The sequence below is a fragment of the Aedes albopictus genome, chromosome 2 (assembly GCF_035046485.1).
Source record: "Aedes albopictus strain Foshan chromosome 2, AalbF5, whole genome shotgun sequence".
NCBI classification, from domain to species: Eukaryota; Metazoa; Arthropoda; class Insecta; order Diptera; family Culicidae; genus Aedes; species Aedes albopictus.
Window position 1 is genome coordinate 376,213,521 of NC_085137.1, and position 26,638 is coordinate 376,240,158.

The 26,638-nt window shown below is 43.0% G+C and overlaps 1 protein-coding gene across 3 annotated transcripts in view; it reads right to left on the bottom strand.

Moving 5' to 3' along the window:
* Positions 1-26,638, bottom strand: part of LOC109425701 (uncharacterized) — a 499,193-nt gene that overhangs the window by 93,642 nt on the left and 378,913 nt on the right. For all 3 annotated transcript variants that reach the window (XM_062852999.1, XM_029878772.2, XM_062853000.1), the window contains exons 2-4: positions 16,893-17,271; positions 16,543-16,827; positions 9,712-10,187 (exon numbers count right to left, since the gene is read on the bottom strand). In XM_062852999.1, coding sequence (XP_062708983.1) covers positions 9,712-10,187; positions 16,543-16,827; positions 16,893-17,271 — 1,140 coding nt within the window. The remainder of the gene's footprint in view (positions 1-9,711; positions 10,188-16,542; positions 16,828-16,892; positions 17,272-26,638) is intronic.

Sequence of the window (26,638 nt, forward strand, 5' to 3'; positions counted from 1 at the left end):
ACCGGTTTTGGAAAATTTACATGATTCATTTTTACATTTGACCAATTTCGGCGGGACACCTGAAACCGGTTGTGGAACACTACCGGTGGTCTCTAACGTAATTTGAGCTGATTATCTTGAAAACCGTTCATCAGCTTATCGAAAAAACCGCGATTTGATGAAGCGCATTCATGGAGTTCGACTCCCTTCTACATTTGTCCACATCCGGAGGGACACCAGGAACCGATTCCGGGACACTATCAGTAGTTTCTAATGTGGGATTAGCTTATTTCCTTGCTGATCGTACAAGTTTATCGAAAAGGCCACGATTTGATGTGTGGTATGCCGGGATGCTACCGGTTCAGATATTATCTGATACTATTTTCCTGCTTACCGTTCCTCAGGTTATAGAAAAAGCGGCGATTTGATGTATTATCGCATGCATGGGTTTGGTTCACTTTTATATTTGGTCACTTCCGGCGGGATACCCGGAACCAGTTCCGGAACACTACGGGTTTAGATATAGTTTTCGACTATTTTCTTATTTACCGTTCATCAGGTTATTGAAAAAGCTGCGATTTGATGTGTCGCATGCATGGGTTTGGTTCACTTTTATATTTGGCCACTTCCGGCGGGATACCCGGAACCGGTTCCGGAACACTTCCGGATCAGATATGGTCTGAGACTATTTTCCTGTTAACCATTCATCAGGTTACAGAAAAAGCGGTGATTTGATGTGTCGCATGCAAGGGTTTGTTTCACTTTTATATTTGGCCACTTCCAGCGGGACACCCGGAACTGGTTCCGGTATGCTACCGGTTTAGATATGTTCCGAATCCTGTCAGCCGTTCATCAGGTTATACAAAAAGCTGCGATTTGATGTGTCGCATGCATGGGTTTGGTTCACTTTTATATCTGGCCACTTCCAGCGGGACACCCGGAACCGGTTCCGGAACACTACCGGATCAGATATAGTCTGCGACTATTTCCTTGCTTACCGTTTATCAGTTAATCGAAAATGCTGTGGTTTGATGGGTCGCATGCATGAGTGTGTTTTGCTATTTCATATCTGGCCCTTTCCTGGGGTACCGGTCCGGAACACCTAAATGGCCATAACTCTAGAACGGCTGGACCGATTAAATCAATTTTCAATAGGAAACATTGCGACAATAATGGAAACGATGTACTTAGCTTTGTCATTCCACCCACGATTTGTTCAAGTATTCATGCTGTGCTTTGCTAATTATCAGCGTTCGGAATGCTCACTCATTCTCACGAAAATCGAATTCTCACTCACGCCAGTTTTCAGCGAAAAGCTGGTTTGCGAAAACGCCTTTACGAAGAGATGAACGAAAAAACATTTTCACTCACTCCCAGAGCTGCGAGATTTTCGATTGCTTCGATTGCTCGATCGATGTAGTTAGCGTGGTAGTATGGTTAGAGTGCGCGTGTCACGTGTGATTTTAGTCATATTCCAGGTTCGAATCCCGTGACGACCACAATTTTGCAGTAATTTGGCTGAACGAAAAAGAATTATTCGCTGATTAAAGTGATTGTCAGTGATCATTTGTCGTTACTCTCCAGAAAAGTAGTGGGAGCGAAAAGTGTTCCTCATGCAAAAAAGTAAAAATAAACTTCCGCTGGCGTGAGAATAGCCTATTTCGTATCACTGAAACGAAAATTATGAACTCTGCTCATTATATTGCTAATTAGGTGAAGCAAGTCAATAATTTCAGCTTTTAACAAAGAGGAACCCAAAATCATATTGAGAGCTGTAATATTATTCAAACGCAGCAGCCTTATCAATTTACCGTTACACATCAAATGTACATTACTGGTTAACATTGATAAATCAGTAGAACTAACTAAAAGGATTGATAGCATGAACCGTTCAGCGCAGGGCCCTGTTTTCTCTACACACAATCACCGGATCCATCACGAACATCACGTTTTCACTATCGAAAAGCCATCATCGAGCTTCGCTGTATGTTAGTGGATAAGGTATGCTATGCATAAACTCATGCAACCAACCCATCACCGCCGTCGTCATGGCGGCCTATCTATCCATCCATCTAGGCGAGCTCGCAGCAGCTGTGCAAGTGCACATGCACACAAAAAGCGAATGATACTCGCTGAATTATTATTGCTTCAATGCATATGTTAGCGTAGCACGCAGTCTTCAATTGCACATTTTCACCAGTTCACAGCGACGACGTGTGTGTATGCTAGTGTAGATCCCTGTCACAAGCTGTCCAAAATGCATCGAATCAAATCATGTGTACACACAATCATCGCACTCAGCTTGCATCTGACGTCATCACCTCTGTGGGGACCTGTGCGAAAGCCCTGTGCGCCTGTGGTGGCGCACTAGAAACAGTTTGGGTTCGAGAGATGCGATTGCAAGGAAGAATTTGAAAAACTGGGCGTTTCCTGGTCCATACGACGTGATTGACCACAACAGTCCAAATTGTACCGAGATCGAATGAATGGAGTTTCGGATTCCACAGGCAAGCATGCAAAACACTCACTCAATTATTGTGTTTCTATCACTCTCTACCTCTGCATCTCCGCAGTCGACTCGGAAAAGAGTTGAGAGCTATTAAACTGCCTATGCAATCGATAGAGTTATGCCCTTGTCTGCTTTTGCAGGAGGAGATTCCGCAAGTAGTAAGTTCATAACTGTTCACCAAGAAGCCTACCTAATACCTTTTGTTGTGCCATCACTACAGTTATCCTAACAGCAGTTGGCAGTCTAAAAAACCGCCTTACCCGAATCACCACTCAACCTAGAAGTGCATCACAAGCGTTCGTTTGCAACATCGCCGCGACGATGGCGACGCGCTGAAGGTCGACGGCGATAGCTGGAAGTTGGCTGTGGTGGTAGGTGGTTTTTTGCACTTCCCAGCTCCAACCACAAACTCATTTCTAACTTCAAACACGTTTTTAGTTGCATTGGCAACCCGCTGCGCCGCATCGTCGTCGTTCGTCGATGCTTGAACCAGGAGCACTTGGTAGCATGCGAATGCAAACAAGTGCATCATCATCATCATAAACGAAACGATACAAAATTTCACCCGTCGTCACCGCCCGGTTTTCGCGCTGCAAGCCGTTCCGGATGCGTAGCACAGCCAGCACACACTTCATAAACATACTCAATGCACGCATCTATCTAGTTAGTGTGCGGGAGAGTTGAATAATTGCGAAATCAATCAGGATCCGGTCTGTGGAAGTCGCGATTGGGACCATGTTATGGCACTGAACAGAGTGACACGCGTTGTTTGTCCAACAACTGTACTGACGAACTCAGATTTCAGATCCTGTTTATTATGAATGTCAACTGTTAACCGATGCATTTCATTCAGTAAATATGACATAATTCTTAGTTAGTTACCATTACCACAGGAGTACCTACAGATTTTGGTCATAAACGATATGTACAGAGCGTCGACAACAATAGCTCTGATCCTCACAAGTTCCTACCTCATGCTTCCACGGGGTAATCGATGACAAAGATCGCCAGCTAAGAGTTGTGTGCTTTGCTGGTAGTGCAACCTGGGCACTGTTGCCCTCTGACTTCAGCTAGATTGAGGAGGTACGTCCTCCTGAGTGTCTGTTCACCAAGGAGGTGCAGCTCAAGCAGCGTCTGTTCTGGAATCTGGCGGCTGAATAAGAAATGCTGTATCGTGTTAGCTACTCTTAAGGTGGTAGCCCCACCGAAGCCTTTCAGCACCACGAAAAAAAAGAACGACCTAGGAATGGGTGGTTCGACGAGAATGTTGCCGGAAGTCGGATGCTGGTGTCTGGGACCCGACTGAGCAGGGAGCGATAGAGGTAAGCAAAAGCAGCCGAAAGATCCACTTCAGAAAAAAGACCATGAGAAAATCGTGATTACTCAGGCGCAAGAAAGTATGGAGAAGAATGATCTGCGGAGGTTTTTGGAAACTATCAATAGCGTGCGGAGACAACAGAAAACAGCGCCTTCTCCTGGCATGTGCAACGCCGTGATGGAAACTGTGAGATGGAAGCTGTCAGACAAAACAATGGTGGCTGCCATGAGGAAACAGCTTTTCGTGGAATTGTAGAACAGTGGGAATGGTAGAGCGACAGGCAGGATTCGAATCGAGGACGACGGATAGGATGCGGAACCTCCAACACTAGACGAGGTCAAGAGACAGCCATTAGAGGGTTGAAGAAACTACAAGGCTGCAGGGAAGGACGAACTTCCAGCCAGGATGAGAATAATGTTGCCAGAAGCCGGATGCTAGTATCTGGAACTCGGCAGAGCAGGGAGCGATATGGGGAAGCAAGAGTAGCCGAAACACGAATCTACTGCAGAAAGAAAAATAAAACCATGAGGAAAATGGGATTGCTCAGGCGCAAGAGAGTATGAAGCAGAATGATATTCGGAGATGTTAGGAAACTGTCAATGGCGTGCGGAGAAAAACGACTCCTTCTGGCAGCATGTGCAACGATTGTGATGGAAACTTTCTGAAAGACAAAACAATGGTGGCTGCCATGAGGAGAAAGCACTTCGTGTAATTGTAGAACGGTGGGAATGATAGAGCGACAGGCAGGATTTAAATCGAGGACGATGGATAGGATGCGGAACCTTCAATGCTAGACGAGTTCCAGAGACAGATTTTAGAGGGTTGAAGAACTATAAGGCTGCGAGGAAGGATGAACTCCCAGCCAAGCTTCTCAAGCTTGGTACCCAAGTAACACACTTGTCACAGAAATACTAACTTGTTAGAAGTGAGTCACAGTGACTTCTGCGCAACAAAAACCTGCGCCGCCGAGACTCTTCTGTGGTATGTGTGTTACTTGGGTAATGATGAGTAGCAGTATCAACTCTTACTCCATAATATATTGAACACATAAGAAGAGGAAGAGCTGCCTGGTAGTTGGTTTGATGATCTCATTTACCGTCTAAACAGAAAAGGGTTTCTACAGGAGTACGCGAATTACAGAGGAATATCAATTGAGCGTACACAATTTTGTCCGGAATTCTGTTGCAAGCTGAGGCCGATGAAAAAGTCCTTCTTCGGCGAACATCAGGCGGGTCTTCTTGAGGGCCGATCATCGAGGCATTAGATGTTTACCCTGCCACAGATTCGCGTTCAATTCCGGGAGTAAAAATTGCAGACCCATAATCTGTTTAGTGACTTGAAGGCGGCATACGATTCAGTGAAGAGAAACGAGTTATAGCAGGTTATAATCAAACATGGTTTTCCGACGAAGCTGATTAGATTGATTCGTAAGACGCTTGACGGATCGAAATTAAGTGTACGGGTTACGGTCTTAATTTCGACATCGTTCGTAAGGACTAAAGCACTGCGATGTTGTGGATGAATTGGTTTATCTTGGTGTTCTAGTGACGTGCGATAACGATATTAGGTGAAAGGTCGGATTGCAAATTCGAATCGGGCTTTTTTCGGTCTGTAAAAGCTGGAGTGTCGTGGAACATGCTGAAGGAAAAAACGTTGCAGCTGATCTCAAGATGCGAGCGCTGGCGACAATTTGCCTTTGCTTGGAAAGCTATAACTATAGCCTGGTTCTAGATGCGGTCGATGTAGCTGAAGCTTGGAAGAAGCTGGTCGAAGTTTTTCAAAACTCAGGGTTGACCCGGAAGATTAAACTCCTGCGCAAATTTACTTCGACACGGCTCGTGAGCTGTTCAAGCAGTCAAGATTACATGAACGAGCTGATGAGCACCAGCCACAAACGACGATTAGAGTCAAGGTAGATGACTTCTAATTGGTGGTGCTATTGCTGATGGGACTGCCGGAATATTATAAGCCCATGATCATGGGTTTGGATGTACTGGAGCGAATCTAACGGCGGATGTGGTCAAAGCGAAGATCCTACAAGATTTCAAGATGGAAAGAGGTCCGAAGACATGAAGCGATAACGGGGCTCTGTATACTCGCGGGACGGAGTGAACCACGTAGCGAAGCACGCATCCAGGTAAGTCTAAAAGACCAGAGAAGAAGCCGGAGGCAGAGAAGACGTGTTTGAACTGCGGAATGCAAGGCCATTTCGCAGACAAATGCCCGGATCGTGTCAAGTCGAAAACGAAAGGGCTATGCAGCATCTTCGCGATGGAAGACGTGAAAAACGACGCGTGGTATTTCGACTCGAGAGCAATGTGCCACATGGCGCGAGCAAATAAAGAACTCACCGACGAGAAGACTTTGGAGCATTACGTAAGAACAGCCAATAACGAAAGGTACTGTTGGCCTGCTTAGTGAAGATGGTTTATTAATGTCCACGGAATGTTGAAGATCTAAGACTATGCAACAAACCTACCATCGGTGAGTGCCATGTGCAAACAAAGCGAAGATGGAGCGTCAAACCGGTAAGAAAATCAAAATTGTTCGAACTGACAATGGGCTAGAATACGTAATCAACTCCGACGATGAAGAAGAAGAAGTCATCAACAACCCATTAGAGACGTCCAGTGATGATTTCGAAGATGCTTGAAGCGACGCGCTTTCACCACATTTAAGAGAGCCAGTTGAAGTAAGTCAAGAAGGGTTGAGGTGCAGCGGTCGAGAGCGCAGTTTTCCAGGCAAGTATAGTGATTACATTAGTTACGGTTCCTTTTCTGGCGATGTTCTTTCCTTCCAGCAATCTCTTCCATCGATCGTCGGTGGTGCTATGGAGGACAACCTACAAACCTATGACGAGGTCATGCGGCGACCTGATCGGGACCTGTGGTCTTTGGATCCAAGCGATGAAAGAACAAGTCGAACAAGGACGTTGACTGATCTTCCCGAAGGACGTAGGGCAATTCGTAACAAGTAGGTATTCACGGTCAACCGAGGTTCCAATTGAAGCATATAGCGAGCAGTACAAGGCAAGACTTATGGTCAAAGGCTGCTCGCAAAAACCTGGCGTTGACTACGAAGAGGTGTATTCTCTGGTGGTACGATACGCAGCGATTCGTTAACGCTTGGTGTTGGTGGTGAAGTTTGACCTCGATGTGGACACAAAGGGACGTGATAAATGCCTTTTTGCAGAGCGAACTTGGCGATTTAGGAGTTGTACATGGTTCAACCGGATGGATTTGATCAGGCGAATGGGTAGGTGTGCACTGTGTAGGCTCCGTAGAGCGCTGTACGGTCTCCAACAGTCAAGTCGCGTATGAAACGATAAACTGGACGCCGTGTTACAAGGATTTGGACTGCAACAATCGTTGCTGAAGCAATATCTGATGAAAAAGTTCGATATGAAGTATCTTGGAGAAGTTACGCGCTCTCTGGGACTACGGATTGCCAGTTATTGGACAGAAATCCATGGCTCCTAAAACCGTTGAAGAGGTTATGGAGATGCGGAAAGTAGCTTTCAAGGAAGCAGTCGACTGTTTATCTTTCGGGACGCAAACTACACGTCCAGATATTGCGTATGCAGTACCATAAGCCAATTTTCTGTCAAACTTGGTAGACAGCACTGGGATGCAGTCAAGCGTATCATCGGATATGTGAGGGGAACGTCGAAAGAAAAGCTGGTATACACGAAGGACGAATCTGGAGGATTGCAAGGATATAGCGATGGGGGAGGAGACCGTGATGATCGAAGATCCACGTTCACCATACAAGGGGCGGCAATATTCTGGAGGGTCAAGCAGCAGTCAGCAGTAGTTCGTTCGCGAGACGGAATACATGTCGCTCTTGCGGGCAATTCAAGAGGCGCTGGGATGGAAAAACTTGCGATCACAGTTCACGGAAGTTGAAGCGATGTCCATCTTCTGCGATAGTCAGTCCGCAATCAGCATCGCAAGGAAAGGATCCTATAACCCAAAGACGAAGCACGCGACCATGAGTGCCGTGAACAGAACAACGGGAAGCCAGAAAAATTTACATCTCCACGACGGATCAACCTTCGAACGGATTTACGAAAGCAATAACCCTTCAGAGACAAGCTATACTAAGACAATTGAGGGGGTTAGAGGCAAAGGGGTGTAAGTGACGAAAGCCCACTTTCAAGTAAATGAGGTTTAAAGTTTTTCACCAATTTTTCATCCCATACAAAATGTATGGAGTTCCAAAATCGACCCATTTTTCCACGATTTATTGTAATTTTTCTAATCATCGTAAAAATAATCTTAGAAAAGTTTCTGAAAGCTTGAAACCCGAGGAATTTTTTGATATGCTCAGCTCAAAATCGACCAAACGGTCACTTACACCCCTTTGATTCTGGGCCCCTCAATTTGTAGAAATCAAGTCCAGAATTATTAGAGCTATGTACCTCTCAGAGTACGGCAGCCATAGATTTGTCAACAGTATGAACCTTCCAGAGTTCGATATGCTGTAAACTAGTGCTTTTGTCAGGACATCGTCAACTGAATTCAACTCAATTTCGGGCAGGGACAGGAAGTGAACGGGAAATTCAGGATTGAGAGTGCAATTCATGTATGTAGTGAATAGACAAAAAGTAGACCGAAATATATTTAGTAGGTGAAAAGGGACGGACTAGGCATGGAGCCCAGAATTTCCTGCATACAAGTGACCCGTAATAATCAACAAACCATCAATCCCATCAGAAATTTAAGAAACTTAGACCTTATTATGATACTGAAAGTCATCCTTGAAAACAACGAAAGAACTAGTATATGCAATGCAGTGGATTAATTTAAATCGTTGAACAAATACCAGCCAGGAAAAGGGATGTTAAAACGGTTGATTTTAAATATTTACGCAGTCTGTGTATATTCCGCATTGCTTCTCTGATCAGTTCCCCCATATAGTGCGATTCCACGCAAGTGATGGAGCTAGTCATTGGCAATTTCCTCATTTAAACCATGCATATTTAATTGTGAAAATCCACTTACATGGAGTGGAAAAAGTGTTCCGCCCACACACGGCTGGCCACATGCTCCCGCTACTGCTGGATACTACAATCAATAAATCACGTCATACGCGGAACCAACCTACTACCCACAGATACTTCCCTGTGGAGAGGTCACTACTAGGGCAGGATATCTATTAGCTAGGGTGGGATACTATGGTTGAATTTTCTATTGTTTGATGAACACTTGTTCATAGTTAAGCGTTCGATCAATCTCTAAGATTCAACACAACACGTTAAATTCGAACGATTTATTTCGAAGACCCCCCTAGTGCACAACATAACCGTACACCATGTGGCATGGGGGTGATTGTATGATTGATTACTGTAGTACGCCTCGTCGGCCGTACGCCAATCGAGACCCCACCAAAATTAAATTGATGGTGGAATCTGTGCGTTTGTCCACCACCACGTCACGACATCCTATCAACAGTGGAGCACTCAACGGACGAGGCTTCCAGTTCCAGTTAATTGCAACAAACGAACGCTTCAAAGGGCCAGCCAGGCATCGGGCGCTTGATAGCAGGTTGACCTGAATTCCATACGCCACCAACCAGCGCAACGCAACGCAAAGTCACCGAGTTATGGGTGGTTAAATTTTTCAAGCGAGCCCCCAGCTGTCAGCGTTGAATTACTTGTCGTAACACCCCAGCCCCGTCTGTCAGAGTCAGTCCGTCAGAGGGCATTGGCTCGTTCGTTAGAGACTCAATTCACAAGAATGGTCGATATTATTTAATTATAATTGGTTTCCATGTGGGAAACCCTACAATGCAATCGTCATGGTCGGTGTGTACGCGATAGGGGCCATTGTTCCGACCGACTGTGCAACCCCCGATTGAAGGGCCCCATCGCCGCAACGATTCCAACATAATTGAGTCCAATTACCTGAGAATGAAATGATGGTGTTGACTTGCACTGGAAGCACTGGTTCTCCGTCGGTGGCGATCACTGTGAGTCCGTGTCCTTCGATGGTGACTTGGGCTGGGCAAACGGAGGCAAAGGCGTTGATCATGCGGAATCGGTAACGGCGGCCTGGGGTGATGGTGAAGATTTCCAGCGGGGTGTTGGTCATGAAACCGGTGTTGGGGTCACGGAACTGTCCCTTGCCGTTGATGAGCAGCGATTCGGGATCCTGACCGGTGTTGACGGCGAGACGACCTGGGTACCGTTCGGCGGCATCTTCGTGGAGCCAATCGCTTACCAGCATGATGTGCGTGGTCAGATCGAAGTCGTACAGGTGCGAGTTGGGGTCACGGGACGGGGGCTGGCGGACGACGATGCTTCCGTAGAGACCATCCAGCTTCTGGAGACCGGTGTGAGCGTGCCAGAAGTGAGTACCTGCGTTACCGGTCCATTGGTATCTGGAAAAAGGAGAAGTGTAATAGATTCCATTAAGATACATTCTATATGGGTTTCAGGATCACAGGGCCCCCTGACCGGTCCCTTCTTAAGACATTCTTCCAATAAATCAGTACTTTTGATTTCAATTGGTCTAGAACTTATTTTTTTGCATACGACCAAAATTCGACTCTCTGCTCAAATGATCTCTCACTTCAAAAACTTCCATTGAGATTACACTACTAGTGGATTTTGATTGTACTTTGAGTATTTATGAAGATATTTAGGGAGAATTTACGGAGAAGAGACGAATGGAGGTTTAAACCTTTGAGGCTGGAGGGGTTATATGACCCCGATTATGAAACGGGGCATAAGAAATGTGTTCGAAACAAGCGAGATTGCGGCTGCACCGACGAAACAATTCAGCTAAACAAGGTGTGTTTGAGGTGTAGGATTTTATATGAATGTTCAAGGGTCAACAAGATCTCCTCTGAGAATAGGTTATCGGTTGCCTAATTAGTGATCCTCTTTTCCTCCTAGTAATGATTTCAATGAGTGTTTATGGTTCTCCAAGAACTCTCTTGAGCATGAGCATAGATCATCTAATCTACAAGCGGAGCTAAATATTGATTTGTCTATGTCTTGTGAATAAGGTCACCAAGAATTTCCTACACGCGTAGCTAGTGATCTTTTGAAGCTTTATGAAAAAGGTTTTTGCGAAATCTCAAGCAACTGTGTTCTGTCCAGAGGTGAGTTTAATCGCTGTTTGGAATCCCTGAAACTCTCATGAGTAAAGGTTATTGAATTCATCAACAAACCTAGTGATATCCTGCAGTATAATAAATATTGAAATCTTCTGAAATTTCTTGAAACACGTATGAAAGTCTCCTGGATACCCATGCAATCCCTTAAAACGTCTTGGAGTACCCTGAAAGCCCCTGTATTCAGCAGTTCTTCCGGGTTTTAACTCATGATGATGTTCTTCCGAAAATTTCTAAAAGAGTTTCTCCTAAGTTTATCCAGTTGACAGCTAGAAATTTTCCCAGAAAGTCTTTTTTTGCGAGCTTATCCTGCGGAAATTCGTCAAGTCTTCTTTCAGATCTCTCTCCGGAAATTTTAGGAGAACATTCGCCTACATTCTATCACAAGCTCTTTGCAGAATTTCTGTAGGAGTTCTTACACCTATTACGCTAAGATCTCACCAAGAAGTTAATCTGAGAAAACGTTTTTTTTACAACTTTTTCAAGAATTTCTCCAAGCATTTATTTAGGAGTTCTTCCGGAAGTTCTTCCTTCAAAAATTCAAAAAATATTTGAGAGTTTCTTTGGAAAACTTGCCATTAAATTTGAAGAGAATTACGCCAAAGTTCTCTACGAAAGTCTAGCACTTTCCTCAGGAATTACTTCATGAATGCCTTCACGAGTTTTTTTTTCCGGAGTTTTGTTTTAACAGTTTCTCTGGAATTTCCCGAATAAGGTGTTTTTCAGGAATAACTAACGTAGTTTCGGCGTAAATTCGTCCTGTCGTCGTACAGTAGTTCTCAGAAGAATATTTTTCACAAGTTTTTCCGGGAATTCCTTCCGACATCAGAATCATAGAATCTTTGGTTAATGAGTTCATCTGGGAAACCCATCGAGAGTTTTTTTTCTCTGAAAGTCCTTCAAGAGTTACCCCAGAATACCTTCAGGAGTTTTTTTCCGGGGCTTCCTTCAGGTGTTTTTCCGGAAATTTCTTTAGGTTTTACTAGAGACGAACCAGCCAAGGGCTGAAAGTCTCTCTAATAAAGACAAATCAATCAATCAATCAATTTAGGTTTTACTCTGGTATTTCCATCAACGGTTCCTACGGGAATTCCTCCAAATTCAATTCCTGAGAATTTATTTGGCTTTCTCAACGAGAACACCTCGTTGATTTCGAAAGTGTGTTCAAGAGTTCTCTTAGTAGTTCCATAGAAAGGTTTCTTGAAGTTCCTCTTGGAATTTCTTTAGAAATTTCTTCTGAAATTTCTCTAGAAGAACTTCCTAGAGTTCTTCCTGTGGTTCTACCAAAAAATTCGAAGGAGTTTCACCAGAAATTTCTCCGATAACTCTTCAAGACAGTAGAGTTTAGGCAACGGCATTTCAAACGCCAGTCAAACAATGGAGCTGTTGCCCACTCAGAAATATTTTACTGCCAAGGAGTTCACCAGAGCATTAATGCAGTAGTTCCATCGAAAATTATTTCAGGAGTTCTCAAAAGTTATTCCTGGAATTTCTGCAAGAGATCTTCCTGCAGTAGTTTACCAAGGGATCCTCCCAATTCTAAAATAGTTTCCTCTGAGCATTGCTCCAGGAGTGCCTTTGGAGATTTCTATGGTTGTTTTATTTTAGAACTTCTTCCAGAAGTTACTGCAGCAATTCTTCTAGGAGTGTTTGTTTAAGGAGATAGACATTTCCTCGAGAGGTATTTCTGAAGAGCCTCCAATGATTTGTTCAGGGTTTTTCTTTCAAGAATTCCTTTAGAATTACCTCTAAAAATTTATCCAGGAGCTTCACCGCAAGTTTCCCTGAGAGTTTCATAAAAAAATTTCGCTAGTATTTCCACTGAGTGCATCTCGCACAGCATCTTTAGAGATTTATCCAGCAGATGCTTTGGAAATTGCAATTGGAACTCTTCCTATAACTTCTACATGCATTCTTTCAGAGATTTCTCGGGCAGCTCTTCCGGATATTCCTTTAGAAGTGTCATGAAACAGTCTGTCAAGAGTTTCTTCAAGAATTATTTCAGCATTTTCACCCGGAGCTTCTAAAAAAGTGACATTTTTGTGAACATTTACTCAAGTGAATAATCACTTTCCTTATAGAATGCGTGGATCCTTCGTCTAATGTTTCGACCTTAATCCTTAACCCTTATTTTTTTACCTTTCTTGTTGAATCCTAGGATTTAGTAAGATAATGTTTGAAGTTATATCCGTAAAATTTCCTTAACTTCCTTGTGCCTGCCACACGACTTAAAAATGCATAATGGTCATTGGTAGTTAATTGTGCGGATAGTACACAAGCTGACTAACACGCCTAGTCTCAGACGTCATGCAAAGAAAAAGAGCAGGAGGGATTTCAGATAGAACTGGTGAAAATATAACTGCTGTGGGAATTTCCGGAATAATTTGGCAGGTATTTCTAGAAGAGTTCCATGAGGACATCCCAAAAGAATTGCAAGACTTCTTGCCAAAGGAAATCTTTGGTTTTAAAAGATAGGTGTTGAAGAATGTTTTTCAGATGCGGTAGAACTGAGGGAGGAAGTTATCCTGTATGCATTCTCTGAGAAATTTCTAGAGGAAATCCCGTAAGAACTACGTTGGGATAGATTCCAGAAGAAAGCCCTGTAGAAATTTCCGTCGACCTTCCACAGATATTTCAAATGAAACTTTTAGAACAATTTTCTAAGGAAATAATGGAGGAATTACCAGGAGAACTTCCGGAAAAAACTTTCGGGAGAAATTTTAGAAAAAGTACTAAAGAAACTCATAAAAGCATTTTCAGTTGTACTCCTGTTAGAAATTCCAGGATAACTCTTGAAAAAGTTTCAGTAGGTGGAATTCTCGTAAGGAGGAACTAATGGGGGAATCCCGGAAGGAATCCGTGGAGGAATTTCCGAAATCGTAAAGGAATTTCTGCTGTAAATCTCAAAAGAGTTTTCGTACAACTGCTAAGGGAACTTCCGAAGCAACGGCAATAAGAGTTTCTAGAGAAATTACCGGTAGAACTTATGAGATACTTTTCGAAGAAACTACTGGATGAACTTTCGGAGGATGTGCTGATGGAATTTCTGAGTAAACTCCTGACGGAATTGCTGAGGCCACTCATGAGGAAATTCTCGGGGAAAACTTCTATAGAATTCCTAGAACAATCTCCAATGAAACTCTTGAAGGAATTTCCGTTAGAGATCCTGAAAGAGTTCCCGACGAGACGCTTAGGGGCATTCTTGGTAAAACTTCTGGAGGCGGAGCACCTGGAGGAATTCATTGAGAAGCTTCTAAAAAAAAATACCATCTGAATACCCGGAAGAATTCCCATCGGATCTTCTGGATAATCCTATGTTAAATTGCTGGAGAAATCCCCTGTGGAATTCCAGGAAGAATTCCTTGCTTAACTTTTGAAGGAGCTTGAGGTAGAACTTCTGGAAAAAACGGATAGAACTCTGTAGGAATTCCAGGTGGAACTTCTTGTGGAGTTCTCGGTGTAACAGTGAAACTTCTAAAGAAATTAGCAGTGGCCCTCATAGAGAAATTCTTCTTGAAACTCCTAGCAGGATTCCCCTGAGAATACCTAGAGTGATTCTCAGTAAAAGAAGTATAGGGATTTCTTCCCAGGGGAGTTTCCTCTGGAATTCGTGGGTAAATTCCCCATGAAATGACAGGAGAAATCACCAATAAAATTCCACAAGGAATTTTAGTAACTCCTAAAGGAATTTTTATTGGAACTTGAAAAAAAAATCAAATTTTGCATTCCCTGGAGGAAATGCTGTAGAAACTATTTTTGCATGGATTGAATCTTCTTACAAAATTTACGGAGGAGCTCTGCACTTCCGAAAAATTTCTAGAAGGAACTTTTAGAGTAATTTTGGAGAAATCTTGCAGGAATTTCTGCAGAAACTTCTGGTGAAACTCTGAAAGGAGTTTCCATAGAAACTGCTAAGGCAATTTCTTTTGAAACGCCAATAAGAATTTCTGGAGCAATCTCCTGACGGAATTCTCAAAGAAACTCATGAACGATTTCCCCCTCCTATGTGAACTCCAATGGAAATTCTCCCAACGTTCTCGGTAGAAGTCCTGCGCAATTTCTGAAAGAATTTCCGGTGGAACTTGAAGAAGGATTCCCGGTGGAACAGCTATAGGAATTACCGATGGAATTCAAGAAACTCCCGGTGGAAGTTCTAGAGGAATTTCTGGTGAATCCGTGGCTCTTCTAGGGAAATTGCCGGTGGAATGGAGCCATGGAGAAATTCTTCCGGAAACTGTGCATCCCTATAGAAATTCCGTATGGAAGTTGTAGAAGAATTCCTTCTAAGTGTAGGAACTCTCATTGAAGCCTGAAGAAATATCCAACGGTACTTCAGAAAGAATTCTCGGTGAAACTCCCGTAAAAAAATCAATTGTAACTCCTGAAGTTCCCGCAAACAAAAACTTGATGAATTTCAGGTGGAGCTCCTGAAGAAATTTCTTGAGAAATTCTCGGTGGAAGTTCTAGAGACGTTCTTGGTGGAATTCTTTAAGGAAATCCCGTTGAAACTTCTTAAAAAATTCCCTGCTTAACTTTTGGAGGAGCTCCAGGTAGAACTGCTGATGAAATTTCCCGTAGAACTTATGAAGAAGTTCCCGGTGGATCTTCAAGAAGAGTTTCCAGTGGAACACCTATAAAAGTCCTTGAAGGAATTTCTTTAGCAATTCCCGGTGGAACTTCTAGGGTAACTCTTTGTTAAATCGTGATACTTTCAGAGAAATTAATTATGGAATTTCAATAAGAATTTCTTGTGGAGCTCCTTGAGCAATTTCCTATGGAATTCGTGGAGGAATGCTCCCTGAGATGCCTAGAGGAATCATCAGATTCCAAGAGGAATTCCTGGTCCTCTTGAAACTCTGGAAAGAGCTTTCGGTGAAACTGCTAGAGAAATTTCAAACGAAACTTCTGGTGGAATTACCAATTGAATTTTCAGTGAAGTTACCTTGAGAAATTTCAAGTACCACACCTGAGTTCTTATGAAAACCTCCTCCTTGAGGAATTTGCGTTGAAACTTCTGGAAGAACTTTAGGTGGAATATCTAAAGGGATAAACCTCTAGTTGAACTTCTTATTAGCATTTTCTGGTGGAACTCCTGGAACATGTGCATGAATTCTCGAAAGTTTAAAAAAACTCGGTGAAACTGCTGGTGTTTTGGCACAAGTCCTGATAGAATTTGAAACGGAACTCCTGATAGAAATTTCGGTGGCCCTCTGTAAACCCCTACAGCACACAAATCCTCATGCAATTATGTCCTGTCAAGTGGTGTGTTCAGTGGTTGTTAAGAATCCCCAAAACTAGCTTGAGTACAGGTCATCGAAAACTAACGCAGTTAGAGATATACTGCTGTATTTTGCATAACTAGCGCTAAACCTCCTGAAACCCCTTCAAATTCCCCTGAAATACGGGTCCGACCGTAAATGAAGTAGCATTTTTTGGCCAATCTTCAACACTCCCCTCCCGCTCGTTGCCTATTTTCCCATACCTAGTACATGACTTAAACTCCACTGGAATTCTTCTGAATTCTCTAAGTTCCATGCATACACAATAATGATTCTAAGTTCCTTTTGTACATCCTAGACCCTTCCTTCAAATAAAGCTTCGACTGTAGTCAACCTACCTGAAGGTATTTCCTTGCTGAATGGGGCACTGCGTCACAAACGGAACACCATCATAGTACTGCGTTCCTCGCTGCCAGATTCCGTGCCAGTGAATGGTCAACTCCATACCTTCCATGTGGTTCTCGACGTCGATCACAACCCGATCGTTCTCGCACACCTGAATACTGGGCCCAGGGATCATACGGTTGATGGTCAGAATACCTCGCTCGACACCATCGGCCAACACGCACTGACAGTGGCTCCAGACGGTGTTGGTGGCATTCGGGGTACATACTTGACAGGCCCTGTGGAAGAAAAAAAATGTTTATGTAGATTCCCTTCGATGACCCCGAAGGTACCCGAAACTTACGCTCCCAAAACGGTGTAGTATTCGGCGGTGAAGTGGTAGTAGCAGATCCTCGGTGGTTCTCCTTCGCGGCAAGCTCGGGCGCACTCGTCGGGCGCCGACAGGCTCGGGTTGCGTCTCAGTTCGGCAGTGGCACTGCTGCTGAAGTCCAAATGGCGGAACGGTGACCGTGGGTTGGCGTTGGCAATCGAGGGGAACCCGCTGGCTAGGGATCCGGCGGATGGCACTCGTGGCTGCGTCAGAGGCAGCGCCTGGGGACCACTCTTGGTCAGCGACGGGTGTGTCTGCACCAGGCCGTGGGTGGCCTGATAGTAGTTCTTCGGGGCTGGGACGGCATCGGCAACCTGTGATGACCACCAAGATGAAGCAGGTGTCTGATCATCTGTGGGAAAAAAGGACCAAGGAAGAGAAGGTGTAGGTGATTAGTATCGCCTAGCTGTGTACACTAAATGGAGCGAACATTCTAATCACATGTGAACGAACACACTCGGAGTGGCAAATAGGAATCATGCTCCGGCAATGACGACCAGTTTGTTAATTAGCTGCCACCTGGCGTAATCAGTGGGTTCGTATCGCCAGATCTCTCTGCTCAATCACAAGGGAGTATGCACTCTCGGGCCGCAATGGGGCTCGTTCGCCTTCCACATATCTACCAAGCTAGGTAGACGACAAGTGGCCCAGATTGGTAGGCAGGCACTTGCATGCTCTGCTCACTCGAATCGTCTCAGGAAATGTGAGCTGCTTAGTCATTCCTATTCAAATCGATCGTTGAATGAAGTGGTTAGGCTTACTCCGACGGCGAGGGGGTGAACTGTGCGGGTTTAATTGTAGACCCCCTTTTACAATCTATTACGACAGTGTGCCATTTGTCACTGAACTAGTCGAATATTGTGCCTGTGCAAATGTATGCTTGCTTGCGAAAGGGAAATGGTCCATTTGACGAAAGGGATGTATGCAGCGTTTGGTGAAATTATTGCTGCTTTTTTGCTAAATTTGTCTTACTTGAAAAGAGAGCATATTTTTGTGAGACTAAATAGTCTAAACATGTGGACATCAAAGTTCTTTCAAGTACTGTAGAGAAGCTATCAAAAAACAGAAAACTAGTTAAGTATTCTTTAAAATATTTTTGAAATACCTTCAGAAACTATCCAAGGGATTTCTTAACGAAATGTTCCGAAGATTCCTATGCAATTCCCTCTTAGGTTTACTTTAAGACATTTTCTAAAACAATCATCCAGGGATTTTTCGCAACATTTCCTCTGGATTTGTTTTGAAAATTCTCCAGAAGTTTCAAAAATTCTACCGGATTTTTTTCAAGAAAAAAATTAGATAACCTTTTATAGATTTTCTCCAAAATTTCATCATGGATTTTTTCAGAAATCCCTCGGGGGAGTTTATCGGAAAATCTTCAATTTATTTTTAGAAATTCCTCCAACTATTCCTTAAAAATTTCATTAATTCTTAATTTTTAAAGGGATTCCATAGAGTTTCTTGCAGAAAACTTCCCAATGATTCATAAAGAATTTTCTCCACAGTTCCCGTAATAAGTTTTCCTGGAGATTGCTTAAGAAATTTCTCAAAACATTGCTTCGGGATTTGGAGGGCAGAGAAGATATGAAGAAGAACTATTCAGAAAACTAAATACTTAAATACTACACTGATTAATGAAAGTTTAGGTTTGATTGAACTCTTCCAATGATTCAGGGGTTAACTTCCATTCAATTTCCTGCAATGTTTACTTTAAGAAATCTTTTGGAGATTCTCTTAGATAATCTTCCAAGGATTTTTCACAAAATCACCCCGGGTCCCTAATGTGTTCTCAGAAATTATTCCAGAACTTTTTTTCAAGGAATAATATAGAAAATATTTCATGGATTTTCTAAGACATTTCGTCATGGCTTATTTTTTCGAAACATTCCGAATATTTTTTTTTTGCAGAAATTCCTCCAACGATTCTTACAAAGTTTCATTCGGATTTTTGTTCCATTGATTCATCAAGTAATTCTACCAAAGTAAGTTCCCCTGGAGAATGTTTTATAAGTTTCTTTAAAAAAAAATCCCCCAGAATCTCCTTCAGAGGATTCTGCAGTAACGTATCCTGTGTCGAATTAAGAAAACCTTAAATTGGGTCCTTTCAATATATAGCTCTATGTGTAGCTTATTGGGAGCCTTCGGATATATGAAGCTTGATGAGTTCCTTCGGAAGTTACTCCTGGAATATCCTAATAAAATATTCCTAAAATCGTTTTTGAAATTCCTATAGGGGATACATTAGAAATTCTTCCTGTTATTATTAAAAAAAACTCTTCCTGAGATTCATCCAGACATTCACTCGAAACTTTCTTCAGAAATTTCTGCAAAAATTTCTTAATAAAATATTTCCCCAATTATTTTTCAAAAACTACTCCCAGGATTCTTTCAGTAATGTTTCTAGAAATTCTTTTAGAAAATTCTGAATGAATGCCTCTAGAAACTTCTGCTGCGATTTCTTGTAAAAATTTCGAAGTTCTCCGTGCTTGCCTTAATGAACTCCTTCAGGGATTCTATTGGAAATTCCCACAGAAATGCCTCCAGGAATTTCTTCAGGGATTCCTTCAGATATTCTTCTTCTTCTTCTTCTTGGCGTAACGTCCTCATTGGGACAAAGCCTGCTTCTCAGCTGTTCTATGAGCACTTCCACAGTTATTAACTGAGAGCTTCCTCTGCCATTGACCATTTTGCATGCGTATATCGTGTGGCAGGCACGAAGATACTCTATGCCCAAGGAAGTCAAGGAAATTTCCTTTACGAAAAGATACTGGACCGACCGGGAATCGAACCCGTCACCCTCAGCATGGTCATGCTGAATACCCGTGCGTTTACCGCCTCGGCTATATGGGCCCTTCAGATATTCTAGCATGTGTTAATTCAGCTGTTCCAGCAGGTATTTTTTCAAGGATTCTTGTACAAATTCATACAAAGATTGCTTCAGAAATGATTATTATTATTATTATATTTTATTAAAGACACTTTACCAAAGAATTTGACACTCGTGTCCAGCTTCAGAAATGGCTCCAGAGAGTAAGGGTTAAGGGTTAGTCTAAAAATTTCTCCAATTTCTTAAAAATTTCTTCAGTAATTCTTTTGAGAATTATTTTGAAACTCCTTCAGAAATTTTTTAATGGCTTTCTTCAGAAATCCCTCTGGAGATTTTGTCAGGAAATGTCTAACGTATTTTTTTTCAAAAATTTCTCCAACGGTTTTTTAAAGAATCATAAGTTCTGAACAATTTTTTTTTTCAAGGATTCATTATAAATTTCCTCAAAGTTTCCTTAATAAGTTGTCCTAAAGATAGCTTTAGAATTTTATGCAAAAGTTGTTTCAGGGTGTCCTTTGGGATTTTTTTTTTTTAAATTTTTCAGAGGATTGATTGAGAAAACCTTCTATTACAGCCTTTTAATATTGCTTCATGGGTTCCTTCAGAAATTACTCCGTGAATTTATTCATAAAATATTCTTTGGATCCTTCTAGAAATTCCTCCTGTGAGTCCTGCAGAAACTCTTCCTGAGGTTCTTTAAAAATACTTGCTTTTTTCAGATATTTCTTAAAACATCTTCAGACATTTCCCAAAGAGTTTCTTCATAAAACCATCCATAATTTTTTTTCTGAAAATACTCCAGAGATTCCTTCAGTAAGAAATTCTTTAGAAAATTCTGCATGAATGCCTTCAGAAACTTCTCCTGCAATTTCTTCAGAAGTATTGCCAGGGATTCCTTCAGAGATTCTTCAAAGGATTCTTTCGGAAATCCCGTTTTTTCAGAAATTGTTCCAAGGATTCATTCAGGAATTTATACGGTTATTTCTTGAAGTTGTCTGTGGATGTCTTAAGAAATTTATTCAGGGATTCATTAAAAATTCCCACAGGAATTTCTTCAGTTATTCCTGCAGAAATTCTTGCATGTTTTTAGTCAATGGTTCCAGCAGGTATTCTTTCAAGAAACTCATACGCATATTGTTTCAAAAAATACTCCAGGGTATCCTCTCACCTAAAAATTTCCCCAATTGCTCAAACAATTCTCCAGGAATTCTTTTGAAAATTATTTAGAAATTTCTTCTGAGATACCTTTCATGGATTTCCTCAGAAATTTCTTGTGGCTTTCTTCAGAAATCCCTTCGGCAGTCCAGCCACGGACTATTTTTTTTTTTCAAAAAATCGTCCAACGATTTCTTTAAATAATCATAAGTTCTGAATTACTGATATATATTTTTCTTCAGAAATTTCTCTAAGAATTCATTAGTTTTCTTAATAAGTTTTCATAAAGATGACCTTCGGAAATCCTCAAAAAAAAATGCTTCAGAATGTCCTTTAGACATTTCTCCAGAAATTGCTTCCAATAATTTCATTAAATATTGCTTCATGGGTTCCTTCAGAAACTACCCCAAGAAATCTATCAAAAAATATTTCTAGTAAATTCTACCTGTTTTTTTGAAGCCTTGCAGAGACTTTTTTTAAATAGGGAACTTACGTATTTTCGGCAGTTTTGTTCTCTTCGTCATGGGGGTTTTTTTGAAACCTGTTGAACTCACAGTTGGTCTTAAATTCTTCCCAACCAATCTGAATTATATGTCCAAATTATAGGCAATTTGGCCGACAAAAACCCCCATGACAAAAAGTACAAACCTGCCCATTATACCCAATGTCTATTACTTCAAAACTTTCAAAAAATTTTCAAAGGTTTTCTCCACTAATTCCCGAAGTAAGAATTCTAGGAAATCCTTAAAAAAAATCTACTTGAATGCCTTCTGACATTTCTCATGCAATCCCTTCAAAGATATTCTCAGGGATTTCTTCAGGGTATTCTCTGAGGACACGTCCAAGAATTTCTCCACGATTTTAGAATGTCAACTAGAAATTCCTCCGAAAATATTTCCTATTTTTTTAAAGAATTTATAGGAATTGTTACTCGAAGAAATTGCTGCTTCAGGAAACCAGTCAAGAATTTTATTAGGGGTTCATCTAGAAGTTCTTATTTAAATATCTAAAGAGATCATTTCAGAATTCTGCAAAGAGGTTCCCCCAAGGAGTGTTTTTTAGTTATTCCTCTAAAAATTTCTGTAAAAATCCCCCTGTGATTTAATTAGGTATTTCCCTCGGATACCTTTCGATATTCCTCATATTCAAGAATTCTACCAGAGATTCCTCAGACATGAATTAATTTGCAACCCCATTTAGAAACTGCTTCTGATTTTTCAGGTACTCCTTCAAAAATTTCTTCAGAGACTATTTTAGTATTCCAAAGATTTTTTCTGGCATTTAAGCAGGATTTCTTCAGGAACTCTCCCATGGATTTTTTGAGAAGGGTATTTTCAGAAATTGCCCAAACGAGCCTTATGAAATGTCTCCGGGGATTTCTTCAGAGTTTCACATAGGAGCTCTTTAACATAGTTGTTCAGGGATATTTTAGAAGTGCGCTACGAAATATAATATACCGATAAATGTACCCATTTTGCATGGTTTTAGAACCGAGAGCTCCTTAAAACAGGCTGACATTTTCAATTTTGTGCCGCCATCTTGGATTTTTGGCCGCCATCTAGCATTTTCGACTCCGTAGATCTTCTCTTCACCAAATATACTCATATTGCATGGTTTTAGAACCTAAAACTCCTTATACTGTTGCAATCTTAAATTTTGGGCTACCATCTTGGATTTTGGGCCACTATCTTGCATATTCTGGTCGCCATTTTTGGACTCCGGGCATCATCTCTATACCAAATATACTCATATTACATAAAAAAAACATATTACATGACTTGAGAGCCTAGAACTCCTTAAAACAACCGCCACATTGCAGTTTGGGTGGCCATTTTGGATTTTGGGCCGCCATCTTGTATATTCTGGTTGCCATTTTTTTTTACTCCGAACATCTCCATACCAAGTATTCCCAACTATATTGTATGGCTTAAAAGCCTGAAACTCCTCAAAACAACCTCGATTTTGGACTTTGGGCCGCCATCTTAGATTTTCGGCCGTCATCTCGGATTTTTGGCTGCCATCTTGAATATTCTGGTTTCCATTTTTGGACTGCGGACATCTTCCCCATACCAAGTATACCCATATTGCAGCGTGGTTTTAGAGCTTAAACTCCTTAAACAGCTTCCTCTTCCAGTTGTGGGCTGCCATATTGGATTTTAGGTCGCCATCTTGAATTTTTAGCCGACATCGTGTTTTTGTGATTTCCATTGATAATTTTCGCAGCATGAAATTCATCAACCATGCTAAAGTTTACAAAATTCTGTGCAATTTGATGTGTCACATGATAGAATTTGGTTCAGTTTTATATATGACCAGTTCACGGGTGCTGGCTAAAATTGCCTTAACTCTGGAACGCCTTAACCGATCCACACCATTTTCTATAGCAATCAATGCGGTAAACTTCCGGTTCGATTCAAGCTACGATTCGTAAAATCGGCCAATGGAAAGTGTCTTGAAAGTGAGTGATTTTTTTGTGCACATACATACATACATACACACATACATACATCACCTCTATTCGTCGAACTGAGTTGATTGGTATATGTGACTCCAGTCTTCGAGTCTTCTATTGAAAATTCGTTTTTTGAGTGAACATATAGCCTTTCAGTACACTTTGGTGTACGAGACAGGCAAAAAATCATGAATTACACTTCTACAAACTTTCAAAAAATAAGCAGCACTCTTCTGAACATAGAGTATCTTCATTTCATTTCATTCATTTATTTAGTTAACATCAAATTCATGATAATACTGAATCAACAATTTGCCGCCATAATACTCGATTTGCAGCTGCAGCTCTCCAACGTCGGTCACGCCCAACACTCGCCAGATCACGCTCCACCTGGTCCGCCCATCGTGCTCTCTGCGCTCCACGCCTTCTTGTACCAACCGGATGGTTAGCAAACACCAACTTTGCAGGGTTGTTGTCCGGCATTCTTGCAACATGCCCTGCCCACCGTATCCTTCCGGCTTTGGCTACCTTCTGGATGCTGGGTTCGCCATAAAGTGCAGCGAGCTCGTGGTTCATCCTTCTCCGCCACACACCGTTCTCCTGCACGCCGCCGAAGATCGTCCTTAGCACCCGTCGCTCGAAAACTCCGAGTGCTTGCATGTCCTCCTCGAGCATCGTCCACGTCTCGTGCCCGTAGAGAACCACCGGTCTTATTAACGTCTTGTACATGGTACATTTGGTGCGGGGGTGAATCTTTTTTGACCGCAGTTTCTTCTGGAGCCCATAATAGGCACGACTTCCACTGATGATGCGCCTTCGTATTTCACGGCTCACGTTATTGTCAGCCGTTAGCAAGGAACCGAGGTAGACGAATTCTTCTACCACCTCGAAAGTATCCCCGTCTATCGTAACATTGCTGCCAAGGCTGGTCCTGTCTCGCTCAGTCCCACCTACCAGCATGTACTTTGTCTTAGCCGCATTCACCACCAGTCCGACCTTTGCTGCTTCACGTTTCAGGCGGGTGTACTGTTCTGCCACCGTTCCAAATGTCCTAGCAATAATATCCATGTCATCCGCAAAACATACAAATTGGCTGGATTTCGTGAAGATCGTACCCCGGCTGTTGAGCCCGGCTCGTCACATAACACCTTCCAGGGCGTTGTTGAATAGTAGGCAGGAAAGTCCATCACCTTGTCGTAGTCCCCCTCGAGATTCAAATGAACTGGATAGTTCACCCGAAATCCTTACGCTGTTCTGCACACCGTCCATCGTTGCTCTTATCAGTCTAGTCAGCTTCCCGGGAAAGCTGTTCTCGTCCATAATTTTCCATAGCTCTGTGCGGTCGATACTGTCGTATGCCGCTTTGAAGTCGATGAACAGGTGATGCGTTGGGACCTGGTATTCACGGCATTTCTGGAGGATTTGCCGTACGGTGAAGATCTGGTCCGTTGTCGACCGGCCGTCGATGAAACCGGCTTGGTAACTTCCCACGAACTCATTTACTTTAGGTGAAAGACGACGGAAGATGATCTGGGATAGCACTTTGTAGGCGGCATTCAAAATGGTGATCGCTCGAAAGTTCTCACACATTAACTTGTCGCCTTTCTTGTGGATGGGACAGATTATCCCTTCCTTCCACTCCTCCGGTAGCTGTTCGGTTTCCCAGATCTTGACTACTAACTGGTGCAGACAGGTTGCCAACTTTTCCGGGCCCATCTTGATGAGTTCCGCTGCGATACCGTCCTTACCAGCCGCTTTGTTGTTTTTGAGCTGGTGGATGGCATCCTTAACTTCCCTCAGCGTGGGAGTTGGTTCGTTCCCGTCCTCTGCTGCACCAACATAGTCATTTCCTCCGCTGCCTTGATCCTCCGTGCCTACATTCTCTTCGCCATTCAGGTGCTCGTCGAAGTGCTGCTTCCACCTTTCGATCACCTCACGTTTGTCCGTCAGGAGGCTCCCGTCCTTATCCCTGCAGATTTCGGCTTGCGGCACGTAGCCTTTGCGGGATGCGTTGAGCTTCTGGTAGAACTTGCGTGTTTCCTGTGAACGGCACAACAGTTCCATTTCCTCGCACTCCGCTTCTTCCAGGCGGCGTTTTTTCTCCCGGAAGAGACGGGTCTGCTGCTTCCGCTTCTGTCTGTATCGCTCCACATTCTGTCGGGTTCCATGCTGCAGCATTACCGCCCGCGCTGCATCCTTCTCCTCCAGAACCGCTCTGCACTCCTCGTCGAACCAATCGTTTCGTCGACTCCGTTCTACGTACCCGATAGTGCTCTCAGCTGCGTTGTTGATGGCTGCTTTGATTGTACTCCAGCAGTCCTCTAGAGGGGCCACATCGAGCACACCCTCGTCCGGCAACGCTGCCTCGAGATTCTGCGCGTATGCGGTGGCGACATTCGGTTGCTTCAGTCGCTCTAGATCGTACCGGGGCGGCAGCCGGTAATGTACGTTGTTAATAACGGAGAGTTTTGGGCGCAGTTTAACCATCACCAGGTAGTGATCGGAGTCGATATTAGCGCCACGATAGGTCCTGACGTCGATAATGTCGGAGAAGTGCCGTCCATCAATCAGAACGTGGTCGATTTGCGATTCCGTTTGTTGTGGTGATCTCCAGGTGAAACGATACGGGAGGCTGTGCTGGAAGAAGGTGCTACGAATGGCCATGTTCTTGGAGGCGGCGAAATCGATGAGGCGTAGGCCATTTTCGTTCGTCAGCTGGTGAGCGCTGAACTTTCCAATCGTCGGTCTGAATTCCTCCTCCTGGCCTACCTGAGCGTTTAGATCCCCTATGATGATCTTGACGTCGTGGTTTGGGCAGTGGTCGTACTCGCGTTCGAGCTGCGCGTAAAATGCGTCTTTGTCATCATCAGTGCTTCCGGAGTGAGGGCTGTGCACGCTTATTATGCTAATGTTGAAGAATCGGCCCTTGATCCTCAACCTGCACATTCTTTCGTCGATCGGCCACCAACCGATCACGCGCCTCTGCATGTCGCCCATCACTATAAAAGCTGTTCCCAGCTCACGTGTGTTGCCGCAACTCTGGTAGATGGTATGATTACCTCTAAACGTTCGCACCATAGATCCTGTCCAACACACCTCCTGCAGCGCTACGATTCCGAACCCGCGGTCCTTCAGTATATCGGCGAGTTTGCGGGTGCTCCCGATGAAGTTGAGAGATCTGCAGTTCCACGTACCGAGCTTCCAATCGCAAGTCCCTTTTCGTCGCTGTGGTCGTCGCCATTGGTATCGGTTCGCATTCTTCTCTTGTTGATTTTCCGGTGCTAG